General features: G+C 51.4%; 1 protein-coding gene across 1 annotated transcript in view; it reads right to left on the bottom strand.

Moving 5' to 3' along the window:
- Nucleotides 1–21,760, bottom strand: part of DNAJC1 (DnaJ heat shock protein family (Hsp40) member C1) — a 201,298-nt gene extending 179,538 nt beyond the window's left edge. Inside the window, exon 1 of the mRNA XM_050942302.1 lies at nucleotides 21,545–21,760. Within this exon, the coding sequence (XP_050798259.1) occupies nucleotides 21,545–21,703 (159 nt within the window). The 5' untranslated portion in view covers nucleotides 21,704–21,760. The remainder of the gene's footprint in view (nucleotides 1–21,544) is intronic.
- Between the last annotated feature and the right edge of the window lie 2,460 nt (nucleotides 21,761–24,220).

Below are 24,220 nucleotides of genomic sequence, written 5' to 3'. Positions count from 1 at the left end.
AGACTCCATAGCCTCCCTAAGCAATTTATTCCAGTGCTTAACTACCCTGACAGTTAAGAAGTTTTTCCTAATGTCAAACCTAAACCGTCCTTGCTGCAATTTAACCCCATTGCTTCTTGTTCTATCTTCAGACATTAATTTTTCTCCCTTCTCCTTGTAAAAAATGGTTTCTTACCTTTCGTAACGGTTCTTCAAGATGTGTTGCTCGTGTCCATTCCATTTAGGTGTGTGTGTGCGCCCATGTGAACGGCTGCCGGAGATTTCTTCTTTAGGGCCAGTTCTGGCATCTCCTGGAACCTTGCACTCATGCGCCGAGATATGGGGCACCACTGGCCCTGCACTCTCTCAGTTCCTTCTTGCCATCAACTCCAACAAAGGAGAAGGAGGGCGGGTCATGGAATGGACATGAGCAACACATCTCAAAGAACAGTTACAAAAGTTAAGTAACCATTTTTAATTCTTTGAGTGCTTGCTCATGTCGATTCTACGTTAGGTGATTCACAAGCAGTATCCCTGGAGGTGGGCTTGGAGTTCACAGATGTGCTGCTTGCAACAGCGCTTTGCTGAAGCTGGTTTTGTCCCAGGCCTGCTCCGTGTTGGCGTAGTGGGATGTGAAGGTATGAACCGAGGACCAGACTCTACAGGTGTCCTGGATCGGTACCTGTACGAGGAAAGCCTTGGACAGAATGGGCAGTCACGACATTGGCGACACCTTGTTCATAGCAGAATTTGGTGCAGACAGTTATCCATGGGGAGATTCTCTGAGAGGTCACTGGCAGACCTTTCATCCTGTCCTCCACCACGATGAAGAGCTGCATCGACTTACAGCCTCTTGATGAAGAAGGTCCTCTTGATGTAGAATGCTAAGGCCCTCCTAACATCCAAAGAGTGTAACCAGCGTTCCTTGTTCGTCTAGTGAGGCTTTGGAAAGAAAACCAGTAGGAAAATGTCTTGATTATGGAACTGACACACAACCTTAGGTCAGAAAGCTAGGTGGAGACGCAGCTGAACCTTGTCCTTGTAGAACACTGTATAAGTGGGTTCAGACATCAAAGCCCTAATCTCAGATACCCTGCAAGCTGAAGTGATTGCAACCAGGAAGGAGACCTTCCACAAGAGGAGCAGCAGAGAACAAGCAGCCAGTTGCTCAAAGTGGGGGGCGGGACATGTGAGCCTTGACAAGTTTAGGTCCCAAGAAGGGAAAGGATCACAAGCCTGTGGGTATTGTCTCTCCAGACCTTTCAGGAACCTGGATCTTCAGGTTGAGAGAGAAGCCTGATCTACCTTGGACCAGAAGGTGGAAGGCCAAAATGGCCAAGTGGATCTTGATTGATGAAAGGGCCAGGCCTTGATGCTTGAGATGAAGCAGGCAGTCTAAGATGGATTACAGTGATGACTGGAAGAGAAGGAGACCCCCATCCCACAGCCCAACAGATGAAGCATTTCCACTTAGCTAGCTAAGTCGCCTTAGTGAAGGGCTTCCTGCTACCAGGCAGGATGTGTTGGACTTGTGCCAAGCAGGCCCGCTCCTCCACATTTAGCCATGCAGAAGTCATGCCGTCATATGTAGGGACACTAGGTTCAGATGGACCAAACAGCTCTGGTTCTGCAAGAGCAATCCAGTTGGAGTGGGAGTTCTAATGGGTTTGCTATTGAGAGGTCCAAGAGCATACCCAGCAAGTGCAGAGGCAGCCACGCTGCAGCTCCCAAATTGATCTTCGCTTTGTCCCTCTTAACCTTCAAGTAGGACTCTGTGAACCAGGGTATCAATGGGAAGGCATATAACGTGTTCCCCTCCATGGGAGCAGAAAGGCATTAGACAGTGAGCCTTTGGCAATCCTGCAAAACTAGCAAAACTGCTGACATTTCTTGTTCTGCCTGGTCACAAATAGGTCCACCGGGGGAGTCCCCCAGGTCTGGAAGATCATACTGACAACCTCTGTGTGGAGTGACCACTTGTGGCGAGAAGGACCTGCTGAGGAGATCCATCATTGTGTTCCAAGCACCCGAGAGGGGCAACGCCTCAAGATAAATGGCATGTTGCACACAGCAGTCCCACAGCCAGAGGAACTCTTGAAGCAAGGCCGACAAGCAGGCTACACCTTGCTTGTTGATGTAAAACATCATGCATTCCAGTATGGACAATGTACTGGCCATTGTCCTGGGGACCAGACACCTGCTGCGGAGCTCGCACCAAAGACTGGCACATACAACAACTGGTGCTTCTGTGGATGAGTACCAAACATCCCTTCCGACTACAAGGAAGGATTCTCCCTTGGGGACCACGGCAGAGCTGTCAGTGCCTCCTCCTGCTAGCTATGATGGGGAGCCAGGGAGCAGTGCTGGGGGGAAGGTGATCAGCAACAGTTCCAGGAATGGATACTACATAGCTGGGGATGAGTGCTGAGACTGAGTCCTGGAGTTGGGAATTGAGGTGCTGGAGACCAGTGTCGGGGACACAGTGACTGCTACCGATTCGTTGGCAACTGGTGCAGAGAGGAGGGCAGTCGGTACCAAAAAGAGGTAGAGACCAATGCTGTGAGGCTGGTGATCAATGACACGGGGCCAGAGACTGGAAATGAGGAGTTGTAGACCGGTGCCAGAACACTGGAGAATGGCATTGGCCGACCGACCACAGCGGCAGGCCCATAGAGGGCTGCCCTTTGGAGGGGGGCACCTTCACTGGCTCTGCAGTTGATGGAAGGTGCCGCGGTGTGGGCGGCACCAGTAGGACCATCAGGTCTCTGGCCGCCTGAAACACCTCCGGTGTTGAGGGCACCATCAGGCACAGGGGACGCCCACCACTCCATGGAGTCAAGAGGTGGTTCCCATAATGGGCTCTGAGCCCCACGCTCAGAAAAGTTGCTTTCCTGCAGTCCCGAAAAAGGCAAATGGCCTGACACTGGTCTTTTGCCTGCCACTCCTTCTCCATCCTTCTTCAATGTGGGGGAGCACCCACATTCAGTGCACTGCTTCCTATGAAGCTTTCTCGGCACCGGCAATGGTGAATGGTGCTGAGGTGAGCCCAACACTAGTGGCGCGCTCCATACCAAGGCTGAAGTGCTCAGCGCCAAATCACGTGGAGGAGGAGTCAGGGAGCAGGGATTGATTGGAAATGGGCTCAGCTGAGCAGGAACAGGTGGGGCCTATATAAGCCAGTAAGCTAGCAACAGAAGGAGGCTGTAGGGTAGTAGTCTGCAGTCACTCTCTCAGAGGAGGGCCCTTGGGCTGGCAAACCATGCGGGGGATAGAGCTACAAAGTAAGAAGAAATCCAAGGGAAGAGCAACATTGTCTGGGAGCAAGTAGGCCACTGTTTCTAGAGATAGGGTCCCTGGACTGGAACCCAGAGTAGAGGGCAGGCCCAGATTCCCCTACCAACCACTGGAGGAGTGGAATGCTCAAAGCAGTGAAAGGAAGACTGCCATTTTGTATAGTCAGACTCTGATATCCCTAGAATGGGAAACACTGGTTCATAGTAACCTGGCTGGATGGCCTAGTCACGAAGAGGAGGCTGCAGCTCCTGGAGCAAGAGGGGTCTGCAAAACGAAAGGACAATGGGAGAGACAGTCAGAAGAGGGTACAACGTCTGATAAAGCTAATCCCTAATGGTCAGGAGGAGGCACCACCTGCAGTGACTGAACCCTGTGACACTCCCAAACAGGGTCCACAGAGAGCAACCTGTTCAAACTCTCAGACACTGGCAACAGGGAGCTGGCTTCTCACTAGGTGCATGGCCCCTGAACCTCAGGGGTGGAATCCTGCACTTGTTTTGTATATCTACCTCAGAATCAGTAGGTTTAGGCCAGTGTCTTAATTCTAGATTATGGATTTTTCAACACTTTAATCCATGGTTAACAAATCACTATTGTATACCGTTGTATTGTAGTACAAGACAGCTACCCAAAGACAGTGTGGTAGCCAAGACTATTTTTTATTAGCCAAAATTCTAAGATTCCCAAGACTCTTTTCACAGCACAAAGTACAGCAGATATTTGTGCAGACTTTTACAAGTTTAAGAGCTACTCACAGTGCTTCCTGGACTACTGCTACCAAACAGAAGTAAATGAATCAAAGGGAAAATGTGGAAATAGTGAAAGGAACCTGTTGTTGCAAAAAGCGATCCATGGTATTTTTCAGACTTAGAATAACTAATAAGGAAAAATAGTTTTCTCCTCCACAGAGAAGGAAGGCTGAAATTTCATAAAATGTAAAATCAGCAGGAGATAGAGCAAGTAAAAACTAATTGGTACTGTGACAGACCCAAACCAGTGGGGTACAGGAGTCTGGTAGAGGGCAAATATACTGGTCACTGGGTGAGTAGTTTTCTGTTCCCTGAGTGACCAGAGCAGGGGCTCCACTAGAGTAATCAAGAACTTGCTAGAACCAATTAAGGCAGACAGGCTGATTAGATCACCTGCAGTCAATCAAGGCAGGCTAATCAGGGCACCTGGGTTTAAAAAGGAGCTCACTCCAGTCAGGTGGGGAAGAGCTAGAGGAGAGGAAGTGTGTGTGAGGAGCTGGGAGAAAGAGGCACAAGGAGCTGAGAGTGAGAGGCTGTGCTGCTGGAGGACTACGGAGTACAAGTATTATCAGACACCAGGAGGAAAGGTCCTGTGGTGAGGATAAAGAAGGTGTTTGGAGGAGGCCATGGGGAAGTAGCCCAGGGAATTGTAGCTGTCATGTAGCTGTTACAAGAGGCACTATAGACAGCTGCAATCCACAGGGCCCTGGGCTGGAACCCGGAGTAGAGGGTGGGCCCAGGTTCCCCCCAAACCTCTTAACTCCTGATCAGACACAGGAACAGTTGATTCAGACTGTGGGGAAGATCACTGAGGTGAGCAAATCTGCCAATAAGCGCAGGACCCACCAAGGTAGAGGAGGAACTTTGTCACAGTACTTATGTCTACTTTTTTTTCTTAAAATGTCACCCAGTGTCCTCAAGCACTGGAAGACTCCTGCTGGTTTTGAACTCTAGTAAGAGATAAGAAATTAAGATTTCCATATTATGTTTTATATTAGCTTGAGCCATTTGAGACAAACCACCATTTTATATGAATTCTAAAAACACTTTAATCTAGATTAAAAATTATACTTTCAGATAAAAATTCAAATTTGAAATGTATATATGTAGTACACAAACTGACTGTCCCTCACCATAGCAGTTTAGTTTGTCAAAGTTGTTAGTGCTCCAAATAAGCTGTTAAAATGTCAGTTATATATGAAAACTAGAGAAGTAAATAATGAAGGGTTGCTATAACTAGTCAAAATACATTCCAGTCCAGTGTTAGCCATTCAAGTTTTAATAATGGTCTGTACATGTGTCCTCTTTAAAATGGGTACTTTTATGTTTCATTAGGGCCTTACCAAATTCATGGCCATGAAAAGCGTATCACAGACTGTGAAATCTGGTCTCCCCTTGTCTTGTGTGTGCTTTTACCCTATACTATATAGATTTCACAGGGAGACCAGCATTTCTCAGACTGGAGGTCTTGACCCAAAAGGAAGTTGCAGAGGGGTCATAAGGTTATTTTAGGGAGGTTGCCATATTGCTACACTTACTTCCGCACTGATTTCACATCTGAGCAGCTGGAGAGTGGCAGCTGTTGGCCAGGTGCCAGCTTTGAAGGCAGCACCCCACCAGCAGCAGCACAGAAGTAAGGGTGGCAATACCATACCATGCCATACTTACTTCTGCGCTGCTGCTGGAGGTGGCTCTGCCTTAAGAGCTGGGCTCTCGCCTGCAGACACTGCTCTCCAGCTGCTCATCTCTGAAGGCACCGCCATTGCAGAAGTATGGGTAACAGTACCACAACTCTCCAACTACAATAACCTTGTGAGTCTCTCCCCCACTCCTTTTTGAGTCAGGACCCCTACAATTACAACACCATGAAATTTCAGATTGAAATAGCTGAAATCATGACATTTACAATTTTTAAAATCCTATGACTGTAAAGACCAAAATGGACCATGAATTTCGTAGGCCATTATCCATTAGAACTATGTCATTGGTATATGTTACTAGTACTACAAGTCACTTTCTAGCACTACCCCTTATAAAAAAAAAAAAAAGCCATGTCACAGAATCAGCAAAGAGCCCTGTGGCACCTTATAGACTAACAGACATATTGGAGCATGAGCTTTCGTGGGTGCACACCCACTTCGTCGGATGCATGCGTTTGACGAAGTGGGTATTCACCCACGAAAGCTCATGCTCCAATATGTCTGTTAGTCTATAAGGTGCCACAGGATTCTTTGCTGCTTTTACAGATCCAGACTAACACAGCTACCCCTCTGAAACTTGACGTCACAGAATGGGGCCTTTTGAAGGAGCATAAAGAAGCTGTGCAGGTAGCGAGCAACCCTGTGACATAAGGGCTATCGTCAGACACTGTGACATTTGCCAAAGCTAGTCTCTATTTTGACCACCAGTCTCCAGTGCTATTGATCATTTCCCCCAATCCAGAAAACTTTCTTGTTGACCTAACAATACTAAACTAAAAGTATAGTTAGTAAATAAATAAATGAAACTATGCAGAAATAAGCTCAAGGGATGAGGAGGCTCTGCCCATATCCTCCTTCCATGTGTAATAGTCCAAAAGAGTAAGTGGCATAATCAAGTAGAACTATCTTAGTTTAGCGCTACTGTCTTACTATGATCAAAGTCTCTATCTTGTTTATATGCAAAGGCCAGTTTGTTCAGTACTAAACAAAGAAGTGCAAAATCTGCCTTTCCTGCAGAACTAAAAGTGATTTAAAATGTACATGTCCAACTACTGTAGGCCGCTGATTTTATATCTTCAAGAAAATCTGATAGAAAAATCTAGGGAAATTTAAAGTAAACCTCTACCCCGATATAACACGACCCAATATAACACGAATTCGGATATAACGTGGTAAAGCAGCACTCGGGGGGGGGGGGGGGGCTGTGAACTTCAGTGGCTCAAAGCAAGTTCGATATAACGCAGTTTCACCTATAACGCAGTAAGATATTTTGGCTCCCGAGGACAGCGTTATATCGGGATACAGGTGTATTACAACTATCACATTAGCTAAGCAATAAACCTGAAGTATCATGACAAAGTTTATTAGGCACGAATCAGACTGATCATTGAGGGGGCAGCAAGCTCTCTTATGAGCCTGGTCCACGGTGAGAACCCCAGCCTCCTGTCACCTCCAGCTACTAAGAACGGAGGCTGCTGGTATTTCTACCAGATTCCTCAGGGTCTTCATCTTATTTATCAGCCTCTGACTAGTTAAGTATCGGACAGGTTTTTTTCAAACTCTATTTTGTAATTTATATCTTTCACTGACTCCTGTCTTGTGTTAAATTCTGCAAAGCGTTTTAGGAAACAATTTTAAGGAAGGTAAATATAGCATATAATTTAACCCTCATGCATCAAATTTATACTCAAAGATACTTTCATTGAGCTATCATAGGTCTTCAGAGTACCCTTTTATATTACAAACCCAATACATCCTTTGACTTAAGAGCATCGCTATGCCTAAGAATCAAGGTAAGCGTTCAAGACAATTATGAGATTATATACACTTGTAATAACTGAAAACTAGGTTACATTTGCTGAATACAATGACATATTTAAAACCTACTCTCGCAGTAAACCAAGTTACACTGTCTGCATTGTAACTTGGCCTATAGCCAACTGCAACCTCTTTATGCCAAGTTACCTATAATAATAGTGATAGATTGTATAAAGTTAGTTAAGGTTTGTTTAACTTAGGGCTTGTCTATGCAGTGGGGTAATGTGCTCTAAGGGGGTGTGATTTCTAATGAGTACTAACATGTTGCATACGAATTGGCCTGTGTGAATTTAGTGCTTTTTGAAACAGTGCTATGCTAAAGCACATTAGGAACCCTTGTTGGCGTGCCCTAAGGTCTATATGGACCAATTAAAGAGCAATATGTTAGTGTGCTTTTTAAATCACACCCCCATAAAGCGCATTACCCCACTTTGTAGGCATGCTCTGAGAGCAGGGGTAGTCTATTTTCTGTCATGGTCCACATTTCTTGGTCAAGGTATTATCAGGCTCCAGACTCAGGAGAAAATAAAATGATAATCATAGAACTGGAAGGGACTGCGAGAGGTCATCTAGTCCAGTCCCCTGCACTCAAGGCAGGATTAAGTATTAACCAGACCCTCCCTGACAGGTGTTTATCCAACCTGCTCTTAAAATTCCCCAATGATGGAGATTCCGCAACCTCCCTAGGCAATTTATTCCAGTGCTTACCCACTCTGACAGTTAGGAAGTTTTTCCTAGTGTTCAGCCTAAACTGCCCTTGCTGCAATTTAAGCCCACGGCTTCTTGTCCTATCCTCAGAGGTTAAGAACAACAATTTTTCTCCCTCCGCCTTGTAACAACCTTTTATGTACTTGAAAACAGTTATGTCCCCTCTCAGTCTTCTCTTCTCCAGACTAAACAACCCCAATTTTTTCAATCTTCCCTTATTAGTCATGTGTTTAGACCTTTAATCATTTTTGTTGTTCTTCTGTGGACTTTCTCCAATTTGTCCACATCTTTCCTGAAATGTGGCACCCAGAACTGGACAATACTCCAGTTGAGGCCTAGTCAGCGGGGAGCAGAGTGGAAGAATTACTTCTCCTGTCTTGCTTACAATACTCCTGTTAATACATCCCAGAACAATGTTTGCTTTTTTTGCAACAGTGTTACACTGTTGATTCTCATTTAGCTTGTGATCCACTATGACCCCCAGATCACATTCTGCAGTACTCCTTCTTAGGCATTAATTTCCCATTTTGTATGTGTGCAACTGACTGTTCATTCTTAAGTGGAGTACTTCGCATTTGTCCTTATTGAATTTTATCCTATTTACTTCAGACCATTTCTCCAGATCATTTTGAATTTTAATCCTATCCTCCAAAGCACTTACAACCTCTCTCAGCTTGGTATCATCCACAAACTTTATAAGTGTACTTTCTATGCCATTATCAAAATCAATGATGAAGATATTGAACAGAAATGGACCCAGAAGCGATTCCTGCGGGGACCCCACTTGTTATGCCAATCCAACATGACTGTGAAACACTGATAACTACTCTCTGGGAATGATTTTCCAACCAGTTATGCATCCACCTTATAGTAGCTCCATGTTGGTTGCTTTTCCCAAGTTTGTTTATGAGAAGGTCACACGAGACAGTATCAAAAGCCTTACTAAAGTCAAGATATACCACATCTACCGCTTCCCCCCTATCCACAAGGCATGTTACCCTGTCAAAGAAAGCTATCAGTTTGGTTTGACACAATTTGTTCTTGACAAATACATGCTGTTATTTATCACCTTATTATCTTCTAGGTGTTTGAAAACTGATTGCTTAATTCATAGAATCAGATTACTAGGGTTGGAAGCGACCTCAGGAGGTCATCCAGTCCAACCCCCTGCTCAAAGCAGGACCAATCCCCAGCCAAATGCCCAAATGGCCCCTCAAGAATTGAACTCACAACCCTGGATTTAGCCGCCAATGCTCAAACTACTGAGCTATCCCTTCCCTCATTATTTGCTCCATTATCTTTCCTACTACAGAAGTTAAGCTGACTAGCCTTTAAATCCCCAGGTTGTCCTTATTTCCCTTTTTATAGATGGGCACTATATTTGCCCTTTTCCAGTCTTCTGGAACGTCTTCCGTCCGCCACAACTTCTCAAAGATAATTGCTAATGGTTTAGATATCTCCTCAGTCAGCTCCTTGAGTATTCTAGGATATATTTCATCAGGCCCTGGTAATTTGAAGACATCTAACTTGTCCAAGTAATTTTTGACTTGTTTTTTCCCTATTTTAGACTTTGATCCTATCTCATTTTCACTGGCATCCACTACGTTAGACATCTAATCACCAATCTTCTTGGTGAAAACTGAAACAAAGAAGTCATTAAGCACCTCTGCCATTTCCACGTTTTCTGTTATTGTCTTTCCCTCCTCATTGAGTAATGGGCCTACTCTGTCCTTGCTCTTCCTCTTGCTTCTAATGTATCTGTAGAATGTATTCTTGTTTCCTTTTATGTATAGCTAGTTTGATCTCGTTTTGTGTCTTGTATAAGACAAATACTTCAGGGTCCATTCAAAAGCATCTTGTGGTCCGGAATTGGCCGATGGTCCACCTATTGACTACCCTGCTTTAGAGGCAAGGTGTGCTCCCAGCAAGAGCAAGTGGTTTAAGGAGCAAATCAATTCAAATATGATGTTTACCTTCCACTTAACAGAATAATATGTCAAGAAAGATATATTTTCATGTTACAATTTTAACTAAATCATTTCACTTGAAGTATTAGAGAAGAATACATCACTATAGTTCTGCTTTGCTGAAGATTTCATTACAACAGGTTTCTGAGTCCTAGGCCTTTCCTTCATAGTGCAAGACTAAGATCTGAGGGAGTTCTATTAATGAATGTTGATGCCTGAGGGCAACAGTAAAGGGTAGTGCAAGAGGCAGACCCCCCTCTAATCACTGCATGCCATCCCTTTCTCCCCTCCAAATATCCCAGCCAGTTTTCTCAGTTGCACGTGAGGTAAAGCTTCGTTATTACAGACAATTCAAAATGACTAATAAATGTGAGCCAAAGAAAGAGTAAACAAGTTGAGAGCACTGACATCTTAAAAGTTGATCCCCCCCATTCCAAAGGGAGATGGTAAGAGAATCCTGTCCGAACTATACATTACATCAACTGCTAAGATTCTCACTGCTAGAGCGCAAGAAGCTCAAAGGATGACCTTTGAATCAGACAAGGCTGCAATACGGGCAATGCTAACACTGAGAATAAGAAACTACAAAGTGGACTAATATCTGAATATGCTTAAGAGGTATGTTCAAGGTGCCCAGGGTTCTGAATAATTCCCAGTGACTTCATAAGACTTACTATGACCACCTGCAACTGAGAACTGTATCTGTTTGGTCCAGCACACGGCTGTTAGGATCACTGAACCCATCTGAGTTGTACCATGACTCCATCAGTCCCTCTGGTAGGGAGAGACATACAAGGGCCATCTTTCTCACTGGCTGGAAGAGGCACCATTTGCTAATGTGGATGTTTCTGGGTACAGTAAGCAGAAGACTGATAGCTTCTAAATTCAAGTGAGTTGAAGAGTTTTCCTCCTGATGGCATCCAATATAAAAGACTCTAATCTGCCAACTCTCTGATGCAGAGACTTCACATAAGAATGTATCATGGATAAATACAGGCTGTGCCACATACCTGGATGGGAAGAGGAACACAGCTGCAGCTAGGAATGTCTTATGGAGGAGATCCCACCCCTATGGTTGTCGGGCTTTCCAAAACATGAAGTGCAACTCAATGCTGCCCTGCTTATTTATGTAAAATGTTAGTCCAATTGTCTATCTGTACTGGAATTAGCATTTGGAATATACCAGAGTCTCTGAAGGTCCTTAGTGCATACAGGATCACCCTTACTTTGGAAACATTTGTCCAACCTGTTCCTGGAGTGTCCAAGCTTTCTGGAAAGGACATAATTCTGTATAAGCTTCCCTCCCCAGCTTGAACATTTCTGGATCAATCCATTCCTAACTGTAATTTTTCCATGTACTGTCGTGAAATAAATGAGTCAGAAGGTCACTAGTTACCTGGATGCAATGCATCTGCACTGCAGTTATCTCAAGTAGAGATGTGCCAGGGTACTATGACTATAGTTGGGGCCATGGGACTCAACATCCATAGACTAATCAGAACAGTCATTTGCTGGTTCATTCTTATCCTTTCTATCAGATGGGTGATATCGCAGATCATGTCTCAGGAGTCAATTCAAAGACTTCCTTCCCTATGTACTGCAATTGTCTGCAAAGGACAAGCTGGGAATGAATAGTTTATCAAACCCTAACAGCTCAAAGGTGAAGTGGCTGGATCTTTTGACACCCCTCCAGAACAACATCTTTAATCAGCCAATTGTCCAACAGAGCAACATGCATTTATGCAGGTGGACCACAACGACCACTGAGCACTTCTTGAAAACAAGAGGACAGCCCCCAAAACAAGACCCAAAATTGGCAACACTGATCTCCTCTGAGATACTTCTGATGTTTGAAAGGTACCATAGGTGCAGAGTACATAATCAATACCCTTCCTCTAGGAGGATCATTAAGGGTCCCTGGGTGACAATCTTGACTTTTTGTTCACTAAATATCAATTCCGTTTCCCCAGAGATTCATTACAGTCCAGAGTCACCCTCTGTTTTAAATATCAGGAAATATGGGGGGGGGAACCTCCCTCTTCCACCCAGTGACCCAACATCAGGGGCTTCTTTGCCAAGAGGTTTCAGGAAATCCAATCCAGCTCCCAACTTTGAAGAGACTGACAGCATCATCCAGAAATACTTCAGAAAACACTGATTTTGTAGCCTTGCTAATTAGTGCAAAGGACCAATGTGACCATAAGTAAAAGGCCCCAAAGTCTGACTCTAACATGGAGGCCCTACTAGATTACTGGTAATGGATCCCAAGGATTCGAGTGTCTAACCAGTTTACCATCATCAGTTTTTGGTACTGTGGAGGCAAACAACTCATGCAAGGGGTTTGAGCTCTCATTAAGCCAGCAGTCAATATGAATTCTGACTTACAAAAAAAGGGACCTTTTCCTTCCTTTCCTTGGGAAACCACCATGAGGGGAAAGATATAGGCTGGTTTCCTTCTGACCATGTCCTCCTTCACCTCCAAGCTCTCCTGAAGATATATCGTCCCTTAATGCTTTTTCTTGACTGATTTCAAGACAGACCCCTGCACCAGCTGCTCCAAAATCAAGTGTGAGGACGCAGCCCATTTATTAGTTTGCGGAAGGGGGGGTTGAAGTTTCTAGTTCAGGTATCTAACTATGGCCCTTGCAGATTCCTGAACCAGTTTTAAATCTACAGTAGCTGTCCTAGACAGCTACTACTAGAATTGAGGAAAGTAACCCTGCTCAGTCATCTTGCTACTCCTCTGCAGCGGAGACATATTTGCCATCATAAGAGTGCTCCTGCGCATCCAAGTTAAAAAACAGCTCTTTTCACTGCAATCTCCACCACAATCAGCTGTAATTACCCGATACACTCGTTCATAAGCCGATTTTTTTTTTAGTTAAAAAAGGGAAGCACCAGAGAAGGGGGTCAGCTTATGAACGGGTGTAGAGAGGGAGAGGTGGGACACAGCCCCTCACCCCAACAGAGGGAGGAAGGAGAGGTAGCACAGCCAGCAGAGACAGAAAGGAAGAGGCGGGGCCAGAAGGGAAGAGATAGTCTGGCCCACCGGAGCAGGCTGTGACCATGCTGCTCAGCCTGACGGACCAGCTCCAGCCAGGCCAGAGACATCCTCCCCTGGCCCTCCCCAGATAAGGTGGGAAGGAATAGGATGGGGATAGTGTGGGGGTCCCAGGCTAGGGGTGGGGTCATGTGGAGGGTGGTCACAGGGGTTACTCCCCTGACTCCCAGCTTCTCCCCCTCCCCCTGCCAAAAAATTTCCTCACTAGTTGCTGTCCTGGTCTGTCAGGGTAAACAGCTGGCACATCGGGACACTTTGCTTACTAAGGTTTACCTCCGTGCCTGCTGACACTCGAGGTAAACAAACCATCTCAGCCCACCAGCGGCTTATCCTGATGCTGACTCCTCAATTATAGAATCAGCTTATGAATGGATTATAAAAAAATTTCCATTTTTACTTATCCATCTTGGGGCGGTCGATTTATAAACGAACCAGCTTATGATAGAGTATATATGGTATTTAGGCAATGCAGTCACCTGGAGCGTCTGCTTCAGAAAACAGTGACAAAGTTTCTCCTCTGAGATCATACCCTGCCAATGCAGGACAAAGAGCGCCTGAAGTCCAATACTGTAGCCCTGCTGACAGTCATGCAATGGACCAGAAGCGAACCTATGGGGTCACTGAATATATACTGGTAACTTGAATTACTACTTTCCTCTCCACTTACAACAGAAAATCCAGAGACTTCATTGCAGCACTATGAGTCAGAGGCTTTGTTAGGGACACAGCAGGCAAGCTGCTGATACCTTTTGCATCTGTCTCTTCAGTGGAGCTAAGCACTGACCTCAGGTGTGGAACCTCAACTGTAGCAAGGAGCCAATGCCTAGCAAAGACTTTGGCTTTGAAAGATTATGCTAGAGACTTTGATAGGGAAACTGCTTAGCTGAGCTCAGCAAAAGGGAGGGGAGAAGAGAAGAGAAATGGGATCTAAATACACACAGGCATTGCTAGCACACAGTCCCTGCATTCAGTTGTCTGCACCAACTCCAGGTCCCAGAGTTCACCCATCAAAGCATTCTGGGCTGTCCTCATGCCAGAAGTCTCCCTAGGCTATGGTGCCTGAAGGTGGTCTTGGAGATGCTCCCCATGATTCTTCAGTGCAGAAGGTGACATATATAGGAAAGTTTGGCACCCCCTGTACATTATGGTCAACATACACGGTTGTCTGTCTCACATCTTTCCTCAGTGCTGTGGCCTTGTACAAAATGAAGGGAGAACCACCTCTCAGGATGTATGGGGAAAAAAATTTACCTTTGAATAAAGTGATTTCAGAGTCCTGAGCACCACCTTGTCCTCATGGAACTCGCAGTATGTCTGCTGCATAGAAAGGACCACCAGCACCAACACTTGCCTGGAGGATACGATGTCTATCAGGAAGCAAGTCTTGATGGACAAACGCTGAGGCTGACATCAATGATTCAAAGAGATGGTTTGTCAGGTCCCATTTGGGAAAGAGGTCTGATTGCTGACTCTGCTAACCAGACTGCCCTAATGAATCTGGCTACCTGGGGGTTCTCTGCCAGTGAATCTGCGGAGCCTGCGAACATCTCACTATTAAGGGCAGACACCTGATTGGCAATGCTGCTGGATTAGAAACCTTTGTCGAAACCTTTCTTGAAGAAAATCCAAGACAACTGGAATTCCTGGATTTCTAGGATTTGGCACTATCTGCAGAAACTGATCCAGAGAGAGGAGTATGCTTTCAAAGTTGATGCTTTTCTAGAAGAAAGAAGTATTCTGACGACTCTGGAGGAAAGACTCAATCATATTAGCACTTCTTTTTCAATAACTAGTTTATTAGATGCAACCAGAAAATAGAAAATCCTGCCCGCAGCTTCAGTTCTGGGTGGAGAACTATGCTGTTTTTGTCAAAAAGAGGATTTGGGAATTACAGGATTCCCTCAAGGCATTCCTCCCAAGCATCTGCTGTCTCTTGGTTAGTATTTCTGTGAGGATGAAGGCCAGTCTATACTCTCTCAAAAGCATGCTGTGGTGTCAGGAGGGAAAGGTTAGATTTTGCGGCATTGTCCATCACTACCTTGGCTAGCTTCTCTCCAAAAAACAGGGTTCTTGTAAATATGGCAGAGCACAGCACCTACTTCAAGTAGCTATCCATCTTCTAGGCATGGAGCCATAGGTGGTATCTGGTGACTGAGCTGGAGACCATGGCGTTAGCTAAGAATCTTATCACGTCCCTCAAGGCATCAGTTGGAGTCAGTTGCTTTGGGGAGCAGGGGATCCCTCATGCCTGTCTGACTCATAGCCCTGTGACTTAACAAGAGTCAGGGACAGAAGGTTGTGTGCAGGCTGGGTACAACGTATCAGCTACAGTAGTTAACAGTGTTTCAGCACCGGCTCCTCAGTGAAAGGTTTGCTTGCCTAGTTTTGAGATGCACTATTGTCATCTTTACCTGTGGTATGAATTGGCTGAGAAGAATACATTACATGTATGTTTTACTTACTTCTAGATGCCACCAGCCTACACTGCAATATTCAAACTCATGCCTCACATTCTCCAGAAGCAGAAACAAGAGAATTGTTGTACTGAAGCAGTTCAGCAATCCATCTAATTCACATTCTGTAATACTTGAAAGAGTAATGAGAACTAGTTTAATTTTTACTGGTTAAAGTAAATGAGTTGCATCTCAGTGACTCCTTGCAGATCTGAGTCTTCAGCTGACACAGTAAGAATGGGAGGATATTATGCAAAATTGAGAGACTTTAAATGTCTAATTGAAATGAAAACAAAGTTTCCCAGCCCCATAGGGATCAACTTTAAGATCTGGCTTAAAATTCATTCCTCGAAGACAGCATCTTCCTTCCTAACAGTGACTGTGAAAATTGAACAGTAGATCTGCTATGTAGTATGGTGTTGAATAAAACTTTCATTTCCAAGTACTAGATCCTGGGATTTTGTGTTTAATTAGCCCAGAGAGCGAGACAAAAGGAGTGACAGCCTCAGGGTCCAGCAAGCTACCAGTTACAATTGCAGCTGCTACCTTCCCCATACCACCATTACCCCTCCTTCCCAAAAGAGCATCTCTACACATGGCATGTAGTTCTTCTCCACCTCATACAGGCTGTCTCAAATACACCTTACATTAGAATTATTGTCCCCACACATGTAAGAGACACACTAGAAGATCCTGTGTGAAATAATGATTTACCCAAGATCACATGGCAGATCTCTGGATAGTTAAGCCAGTGCCTTAACCAGAAGACCATTCCTCCTGCTAAGAGCCTGTGTGAAATCAGAGTATCTGTACCAGCAGCAGTGACTAGTCATCAAAACTGACAGGTGAAGGAAGGGGAAGTAGGGAACAAAGGACAAGGTGTCCAGTGGGAAATAGCACCGGGTGATGCAGCACAAAACAGATGGAGCTTCTGGATTGGGTAGGGGGAGGGACATGGTCTGAAGCTAGTGGGCAGAAAGTGGCACCCAGGGAGCAAGGGGCATAAGGTTTGGGAACAGGAGAGAAGAGGCAACCAGGACATGGGGGCTGGGGGAGAAGTGGGCAGGAGAAGACATGAGATTTAAAAGACTTGGCAACTGCCCAGGGATGTAGATGGTGAGGGAGTGAATTTGAGGTGAAGGTGTTGAGTTGGGGGGGGGGGGGGAGAGAGACCAGGAGCTACACCTAGAGTTACTGGGAAGCACAGGGTGAAAGGGTTGGAGTTGGAGAGCAAGAGCCATGCCAAAGCTGTAGTGCAATGTTAACATGAAGCGAAAGTGCTGGGCAGATATCAGAAACCATGGCTGGGAAATAGGGATGAAGGAGCTGAGGGAAGAGACCAGGAACAACGCCCAGGGTCCATAAAGAGGAGGATGGAGGTGCATGAGATGAAGAGCCAAGGGGTCCAGGAGCCATAGCTGGAGGGAGGTCTAGTATATGATGCAAAAGATCTTAGGGAACAGAAAGACCAGCAGACCTACCATGTGGGGGGAGGGGAAGCAAAGGGTGAAGAAGCTGGGTGGCCAGACTTGATGCAGAGATATGCAGGAGTAAATATATGGTTAAGGGGTGGAGGGCAGAAGCCATTTGCAGGATGTATGGAGAAAAAGGAGGGGAACCAGCAATCACATTCTGGGTGTGCGCACAGGGGGATGGGATGAAGGCGCCTGGAGTGACTAACATTGCACGGAGAGGGGAGGGAGGAGATGGAGTGAAGGAAACAAGGAGACCAGGAGCATGGCTCTGATGTGCAAGAGGGTGGCACAGAATAAAAGTGGAGGAGAGCAGAAGCCATGCCGCCCACAATGTAGAGGTGGGAAGGGTGAAGGAGTCATGCTTTGAATGTAAATGGGAAGAGGGAACCAGGAGAGCCAGTGTGGGTGTAGATGAGCTGAAAGAGGGGACCCCGGGCATTTGTGGCAGAAGGCTTAAAGAGCTGGGGGGCTGCAGTCGTGCCCAGTACATGGGAGGCTGAGGCGTGAAGAAGCTGGTCGGTGAGAACCTGAAAGCATGCCCAGGACATACATATGTGTGGGGAGAGAGGTGTGCAGGAGATGCTTGGGGGGTGAGGATCCATGTCCATGGTTGTGTTTGAGGGAGAGATGGAGTGAAGGGGCTGGGGGACAAGAGTTATGTCCCAGATGTATCCGGGGAATAAGAGGAAAGAGCCAATGGAGACAGCAAATATGCTCAAGGTGTGTGAGGAGGATGGGAAGCAAGAGCCATGACTTGGGGGCTACATGTCTGGAGAGGGGTTGAAGAAGCTGGAGGTGCAGGAACCAGGCCAGGGGGCACGTGTACAGGGAGGAGGTGAAGGAGCTAGGAGGGGCAGTAGCTATGCCCAGAATGTGGAAGGAGAAAATTAAGGTTCTGATGGGGGTGGGGGGGTCGGTGGCAGGTGCAGTGCCCTGTGTATGTTGGGAGTTGGGTGGAGAGAGTGAAGGAGCTGGAGGAAGGCCAGCCACGGCCAGGATGGGGAAGAGAATGTGAAGGAACTTGTGAGGGAGCATGGCTAGGCTGTGCCTGGGGCAGGAAATGCACAGTGGAGGAGTGGAGAGAGAGACTAAGGCAAGGACAGCACAGTTGGGGGGCAGGAGGTCAGGCATGGGGGGCAGGGACAACACAGCTGGGGAGATATGGATCCATGGGGGGAGTAGGGACAGCACAGCTAGGGAGAAGAGAGCAGGAAGAAATAGCACAGCTGGGGGATGAGGACCCTCAGGGACAGCACAGCTGGGGAGATCAGGCCCCAGGGGAACAGAGATAGCAGAGCGGGGGGGGGTAGGGACAGCACATCTGGAGGGGGAGGCCCTAGGGGGGGCAGGGACAGCACAGCTGGGGGGGGCGCAGATCAGGCCCTAGGGGGGCAGGGACAGCACAGCTGGGGGGGGGGCGCAGATCAGGCCCTAGGGGGGCAGGGACAGCATAGCTGGGGGGGGGCGCAGATCAGGCCCTAGGGGGGCAGGGACAGCACAGCTGGGGGGGGGGGGCGCAGATCAGGCCCTAGGGGGGCAGGGACAGCACAGCTGGGGGGGGCGCAGATCAGGCCCTAGGGGGGCAGGGACAGCACAGCTGGGGGGGGCGCAGATCAGGCCCTAGGGGGGCAGGGACAGCACAGCTGGGGGGGGGGCGCAGATCAGGCCCTAGGGGGGCAGGGACAGCACAGCTGGGGGGGGGGCGCAGATCAGGCCCTAGGGGGGGCAGGGACAGCACAGCTGGGGGGCGGGGGGCGCAGATCAGGCCCTAGGGGGGCAGGGACAGCACAGCTGGGGGGGGAGCAGATCAGGCCCTAGGGGGGGCAGGGACAGCACAGCTGGGGGGGGGCGCAGATCAGGCCCTAGGGGGGCAGGGACAGCACAGCTAGGGGGGGCGCGCATCAGGCCCTAGGGGGGCAGGGACAGCACAGCTGGGGGGGGGCGCGCATCCAGGCCCTAGGGGGGCAAGGGACAGCACAGCTGGGGGGGGCGCGCATCAGGCCCTAGGGGGGCAGGGACAGCACAGCTGGGGGGGGGCGCGCATCAGGCCCTAGGGGGGGCAGGGACAGCACAGCTGGGGGGGGGCGCGCAATCAGGCCCTAGGGGGGCAGGGACAGCACAGCTGGGGGGGGGCGCGCATCAGGCCCTAGGGGGGCAGGGACAGCACAGCTGGGGGGGGGCGCGCATCAGGCCCTAGGGGGGCAGGGACAGCACAGCTGGGGGGGGCGCGCATCAAGGCCCTAGGGGGGGCAGGGACAGCACAGCTGGGGGGGGGCGCGCATCAGGCCTAGGGGGGCAGGGACAGCACAGCTGGGGGGGCGCGCATCAGGCCCTAGGGGGGGCAGGGACAGCACAGCTGGGGGGGGGGCGCGCATCAGGCCCTAGGGGGGGCAGGGACATAATAAGCAGCAAGCTGGGGGGGGGGCGCGCAATCAGGCCCTAGGGGGGCAGGGACAGCACAGCTGGGGGGGGGCGCATCAGGCCCTAGGGGGGCAGGGACAGCACAGCTGGGGGGGGGGCGCATCAGGCCCTAGGGGGGCAGGGACAGCACAGCTGGGGGGGGGGCGCATCAGGCCCTAGGGGGGGCAGGGACAGCACAGCTGGGGGGGCGCATCAGGCCCTAGGGGGGCAGGACAGCACAGCTGGGGGGGGCGCATCAGGCCCTAGGGGGGCAGGGACAGCACAGCTGGGGGGGGCGCATCAGGCCCTAGGGGGGCAGGGACAGCACAGCTGGGGGGGGCGCATCAGGCCCTAGGGGGGCAGGGACAGCACAGCTGGGGGGGGCGCATCAGGCCCTAGGGGGGCAGGGACAGCACAGCTGGGGGGGGGCGCATCAGGCCCTAGGGGGGGCAGGGACAGCACAGCTGGGGGGGGCGCATCAGGCCCTAGGGGGGCAGGGACAGCACAGCTGGGGGGGGCGCATCAGGCCCTAGGGGGGCAGGGACAGCACAGCTGGGGGGGGCGCATCAGGCCCTAGGGGGGCAGGGACAGCACAGCTGGGGGGGGCGCATCAGGCCCTAGGGGGGCAGGGACAGCAAGCTGGGGGGGGGCGCATCAGGCCCTAGGGGGGCAGGGACAGCACAGCTGGGGGGGGCGCATCAGGCCCTAGGGGGGCAGGGACAGCACAGCTGGGGGGGGGCGCATCAGGCCCTAGGGGGGCAGGGACAGCACAGCTGGGGGGGGCGCATCAGGCCCTAGGGGGGCAGGGACAGCACAGCTGGGGGGGGCGCATCAGGCCCTAGGGGGGCAGGGACAGCACAGCTGGGGGGAGGCGCATCAGGCCCCTAGGGGGGGCAGGGACAGCACAGCTGGGGGGGGCGCATCAGGCCCTTAGGGGGGGCAGGGGACAGCACAGCTGGGGGGGGCACATCAGGCCCTAGGGGGGCAGGGACAGCACAGCTGGGGGGGGCACATCAGGCCCTAGGGGGGCAGGGACAGCACAGCTGGGGGGGGCACATCAGGCCCTAGGGGGGGCAGGGACAGCACAGCTGGGGGGGGCACATCAGGCCCTAGGGGGGCAGGGACAGCACAGCTGGGGGGGGCACATCAGGCCCTAGGGGGGCAGGGACAGCACAGCTGGGGGGGGCACATCAGGCCCTAGGGGGGCAGGGACAGCACAGCTGGGGGGGGGCACATCAGGCCCTAGGGGGCAGGGACAGCACAGCTGGGGGGGCACATCAGGCCCTAGGGGGGCAGGGACAGCACAGCTGGGGGGGGCACATCAGGCCCTAGGGGGGCAGGGACAGCACAGCTGGGGGGGGGCACATCAGGCCCTAGGGGGGCAGGGACAGCACAGCTGGGGGGGGCACATCAGGCCCTAGGGGGGCAGGGACAGCACAGCTGGGGGGGGGCACATCAGGCCCTAGGGGGGCAGGGACAGCACAGCTGGGGGGGGCACATCAGGCCCTAGGGGGGCAGGGACAGCACAGCTGGGGGGGCACATCAGGCCCTAGGGGGGCAGGGACAGCACAGCTGGGGGGGGGCACATCAGGCCCTAGGGGGGCAGGGACAGCACAGCTGGGGGGGGCACATCAGGCCCTGGGGGGAGTAGGGATAGCAGAGCTGGGGGTGGGGCAGATCAGGCCCGGGGTGGGGGCAGGGACCGCACAGCTGGGGGGGGCAGATCAGGCCCGGGGAGGGAAGGGACAGCAAAGCTGGGGGGGGATGAGGACCCGAGGTGGGGCAGGGACTGCACAGCGGGGGAAAGGGGGCAGATCAGGGCCGGGGGGGCAGGGACAGCACAGCTGGGGGGGCAGGGACAGCACAGCTGGGGGGGTGAGGACCCGGGGGTGCAGCCCCACGGGCGCAGAGGGCAGCCGGCTGCCTGGCTACTCGCTCACCTGCGGCAGCCCCAGGAAGCCGTAGAAGTTTTGCGGAACCTCTTCCACCAGGTCGAAAAGCTCCAGGTCGCCGCTGTCCCAGGCGCAGGCGAGCGGCAGCAGCAGCGCGAGGAACAGCAATAGCGCGCGGAGCCGCGGCGCAGGGCACGGGCGGCCCATGGCCCCTGCCCGGCAGCCGGCGGCAAGACGCGGACGTGGCCCCTGCTCAGGTCACTCACGCCCCAGCGGCGGCTCCGCACTGAGTGAAGGGGTAAGGAGGCAGGCGCCGCTCCTCCCGCTGCGACTCCCACGGGGAAGGGGCGTGGCTTGCAGCCCGGCCAATCACCGCTGCTGGCGGCCGTGACCTCAGCTCTCCTAGCAACCGCGGGAGGCTGGGGGCTCGCTTGGCTGGTGCTGTCTCCCCCTCGGGGGGCGAGCGCGGTGCTGCCGTCTGCTCGGGGCTTGGCTGAGCGGGATCCCGCAGCAGGACCCGCTCTGAGCTGTCCGGCGCCCTCCTCCCCATGAGCCCTGCCCGACCGCGGCGGTGACGCTGCCTGAGTGGGCGGGAGCCTGACTGGCGGCGGCGCATCTCAGTCTCCTCCAGCACAGGCCTTGGTTCGGTTCCTGCCTTATCCCTTTTGCTGCCCTGCCCCTTCCTGCTTTCTCGCCCCCCCGCCCGCCCGCATGGGACCCATGCAGGGTACCCAGGCCCTGCCTGCGCGGCGGCGGCTGTGGGGCCGCAGCACGGAGGACTTACATGGAGGGAAGGGGGGTTGCCATCGCCGTAACCCGCCTCCCCATAGAGGGGAGATCGCCTTGGTCTACACGGAGAATAATTCTTCCAGCTACCTAGACCTAGCCAAGTTCGGGGGTGGGTTAGGGCGACTTGACTACAGCCTGCTGTGATTTTTCACAACTCCGAGCAACAGAGCCAGGGCGAGCTCATCTTTAAAAGTAAACCAGGCCCAGCTAGAATACCTAGTCATCGTCCTTCTCACATCCAGGGTTGGGTAAACTACAGACGGGGTGCTGCATGCCCCTTGCTCCCTGGCTGCCACTTTCTGCCCACTAGCTTCAGACCATGTCCCTCCCCCTACCCAATCCAGAAGCGCCATTGGTTTTGTGCTGCATCACCTCCTGCTACTTCCCGCTGGGCAGCTTGTCCTTTGTTCCCTACTTCCCCTCCAACCAGGTAGCACCCCACTGTGTGGCTCTCAGAAGCAGCAGCATGTTCTCCCTCCAGCTGCTATGCATAGGGGCAGCCAGAGGGCTCCACACTGCCTCAGCCCCAAGAGCCACCCCAGCAGCTCCCACTGGCCAGGAACTGCAACCAATGGGAGCTGCAGGGGCGGGGCCTGCAGACAGGGTAGCACACAGAGCTGCTTGGCCTCTGCTTATAAGCTGGAGGGAGGATATGGTGCTGCTTCTGGGAGCTACTTGAGATAGACGCCACCTGGAGTCTGCACTCTTGATTCCTCATGTGCCCCAACCCCCTGCCCCAGCCCTGATCCCCCTTCTGCCCTCTGAACCCCTTGGTCTCAGCCCAAAGTACCCTCCTGCATCCCCAACCCCTCATCATCAGCCCCATCCCAGAGCCCACACCTGAAACTGGAACCCTCACCCAACGCCGGCTTTAGGAAGTGCAGGGCCCAATAAGAACATTTTCGGCGGGGCCCTGGCAGGGATTACTGAAAAAAATAAAAAGTGTAAAAAAAAAAGCCTTTTATTTCTTCCATGTATTATTTACTTTCCATAACTATATAAATAATACAATTATATATTATGTACATTGCATCATATATGCTGTTGATTGCTTATTAATGACAGCCATTTCACATGTGTGAGTCCCTGCCACTCCCTGCTGGTGTACACATGTGTGGGTCCCAGCTGCTCCCTGCCCCTCTCATTGAAGTAGGTGTGCAGGGTTACTGCCTTGCGAACGGCAGGGCAACAATGGACATGAGGCTGGTTGGAGGCAGGGCAGGGGCTGACTGGAGATAGGGTCTAGCTGCAGACAAAGCAAGGGGTGCAGGGCTGGCTGGAGACAGGGGTGTGTGGGGTGGGCTGGCTTCAGGCAGGGCGGCAGGGGGATTCAGCAGGGGTTGAGAGGGCTGGAGACAGAGGAGTGCGGAACTGGCTGGCTTCAGGCAGGGGGGTGCAGCAGGGATTGGCTGGAGACAGCGTAAGGAGTGCGGGGCTGGGGGTGGGCAGGGTGTGCAGGGCTGTGCATGGGGCTGGCTGGCTTTGAGCAGGGCCACAGAGGTGTGTGGCAGGGGCTGGCTGGAGACAGGGCAGGGGGTTTGGCAGGGGCTGGCTGTGGGCATGGGGTGCAGAGCTGGCTGCAGGCAGGGGGGGCAGGGCTGGTGTGGGCAGGGCAGGGGGTGCAGCAGAGGCAGCTGGAGCCCCCACCCTTTAAATAGCCCCCAAGGCTCCCGCTATCCCAGGGCTCTGGGGGTTATTTAAAGGGCCTGGGGCTCCCCTACTTCTACCCCCCCCGGACTTTTAAATAGCTGCGGGAGCCCTGGAGAATACATGGGGGCGGGGGAGGGGCTCCGGTGGCAGAGGCAGCTGGAGCCCCGGCCCTTTAAATAGCCCCCGGAGCCCCCCGCTATCCCAGGGCTTTGGGGGCTCCGAGGGCTCCGGACGGGAGAGCAGGGCTGCAGGGTAGGGCTTGCACTCCAACTGGGAGAGCGGGGC

Source organism: Gopherus flavomarginatus, chromosome 2 (genome assembly GCF_025201925.1).
Source record: "Gopherus flavomarginatus isolate rGopFla2 chromosome 2, rGopFla2.mat.asm, whole genome shotgun sequence".
Classification (NCBI taxonomy): domain Eukaryota; kingdom Metazoa; phylum Chordata; order Testudines; family Testudinidae; genus Gopherus; species Gopherus flavomarginatus.
This window is presented reverse-complemented; position numbering and strand designations above follow the sequence as displayed.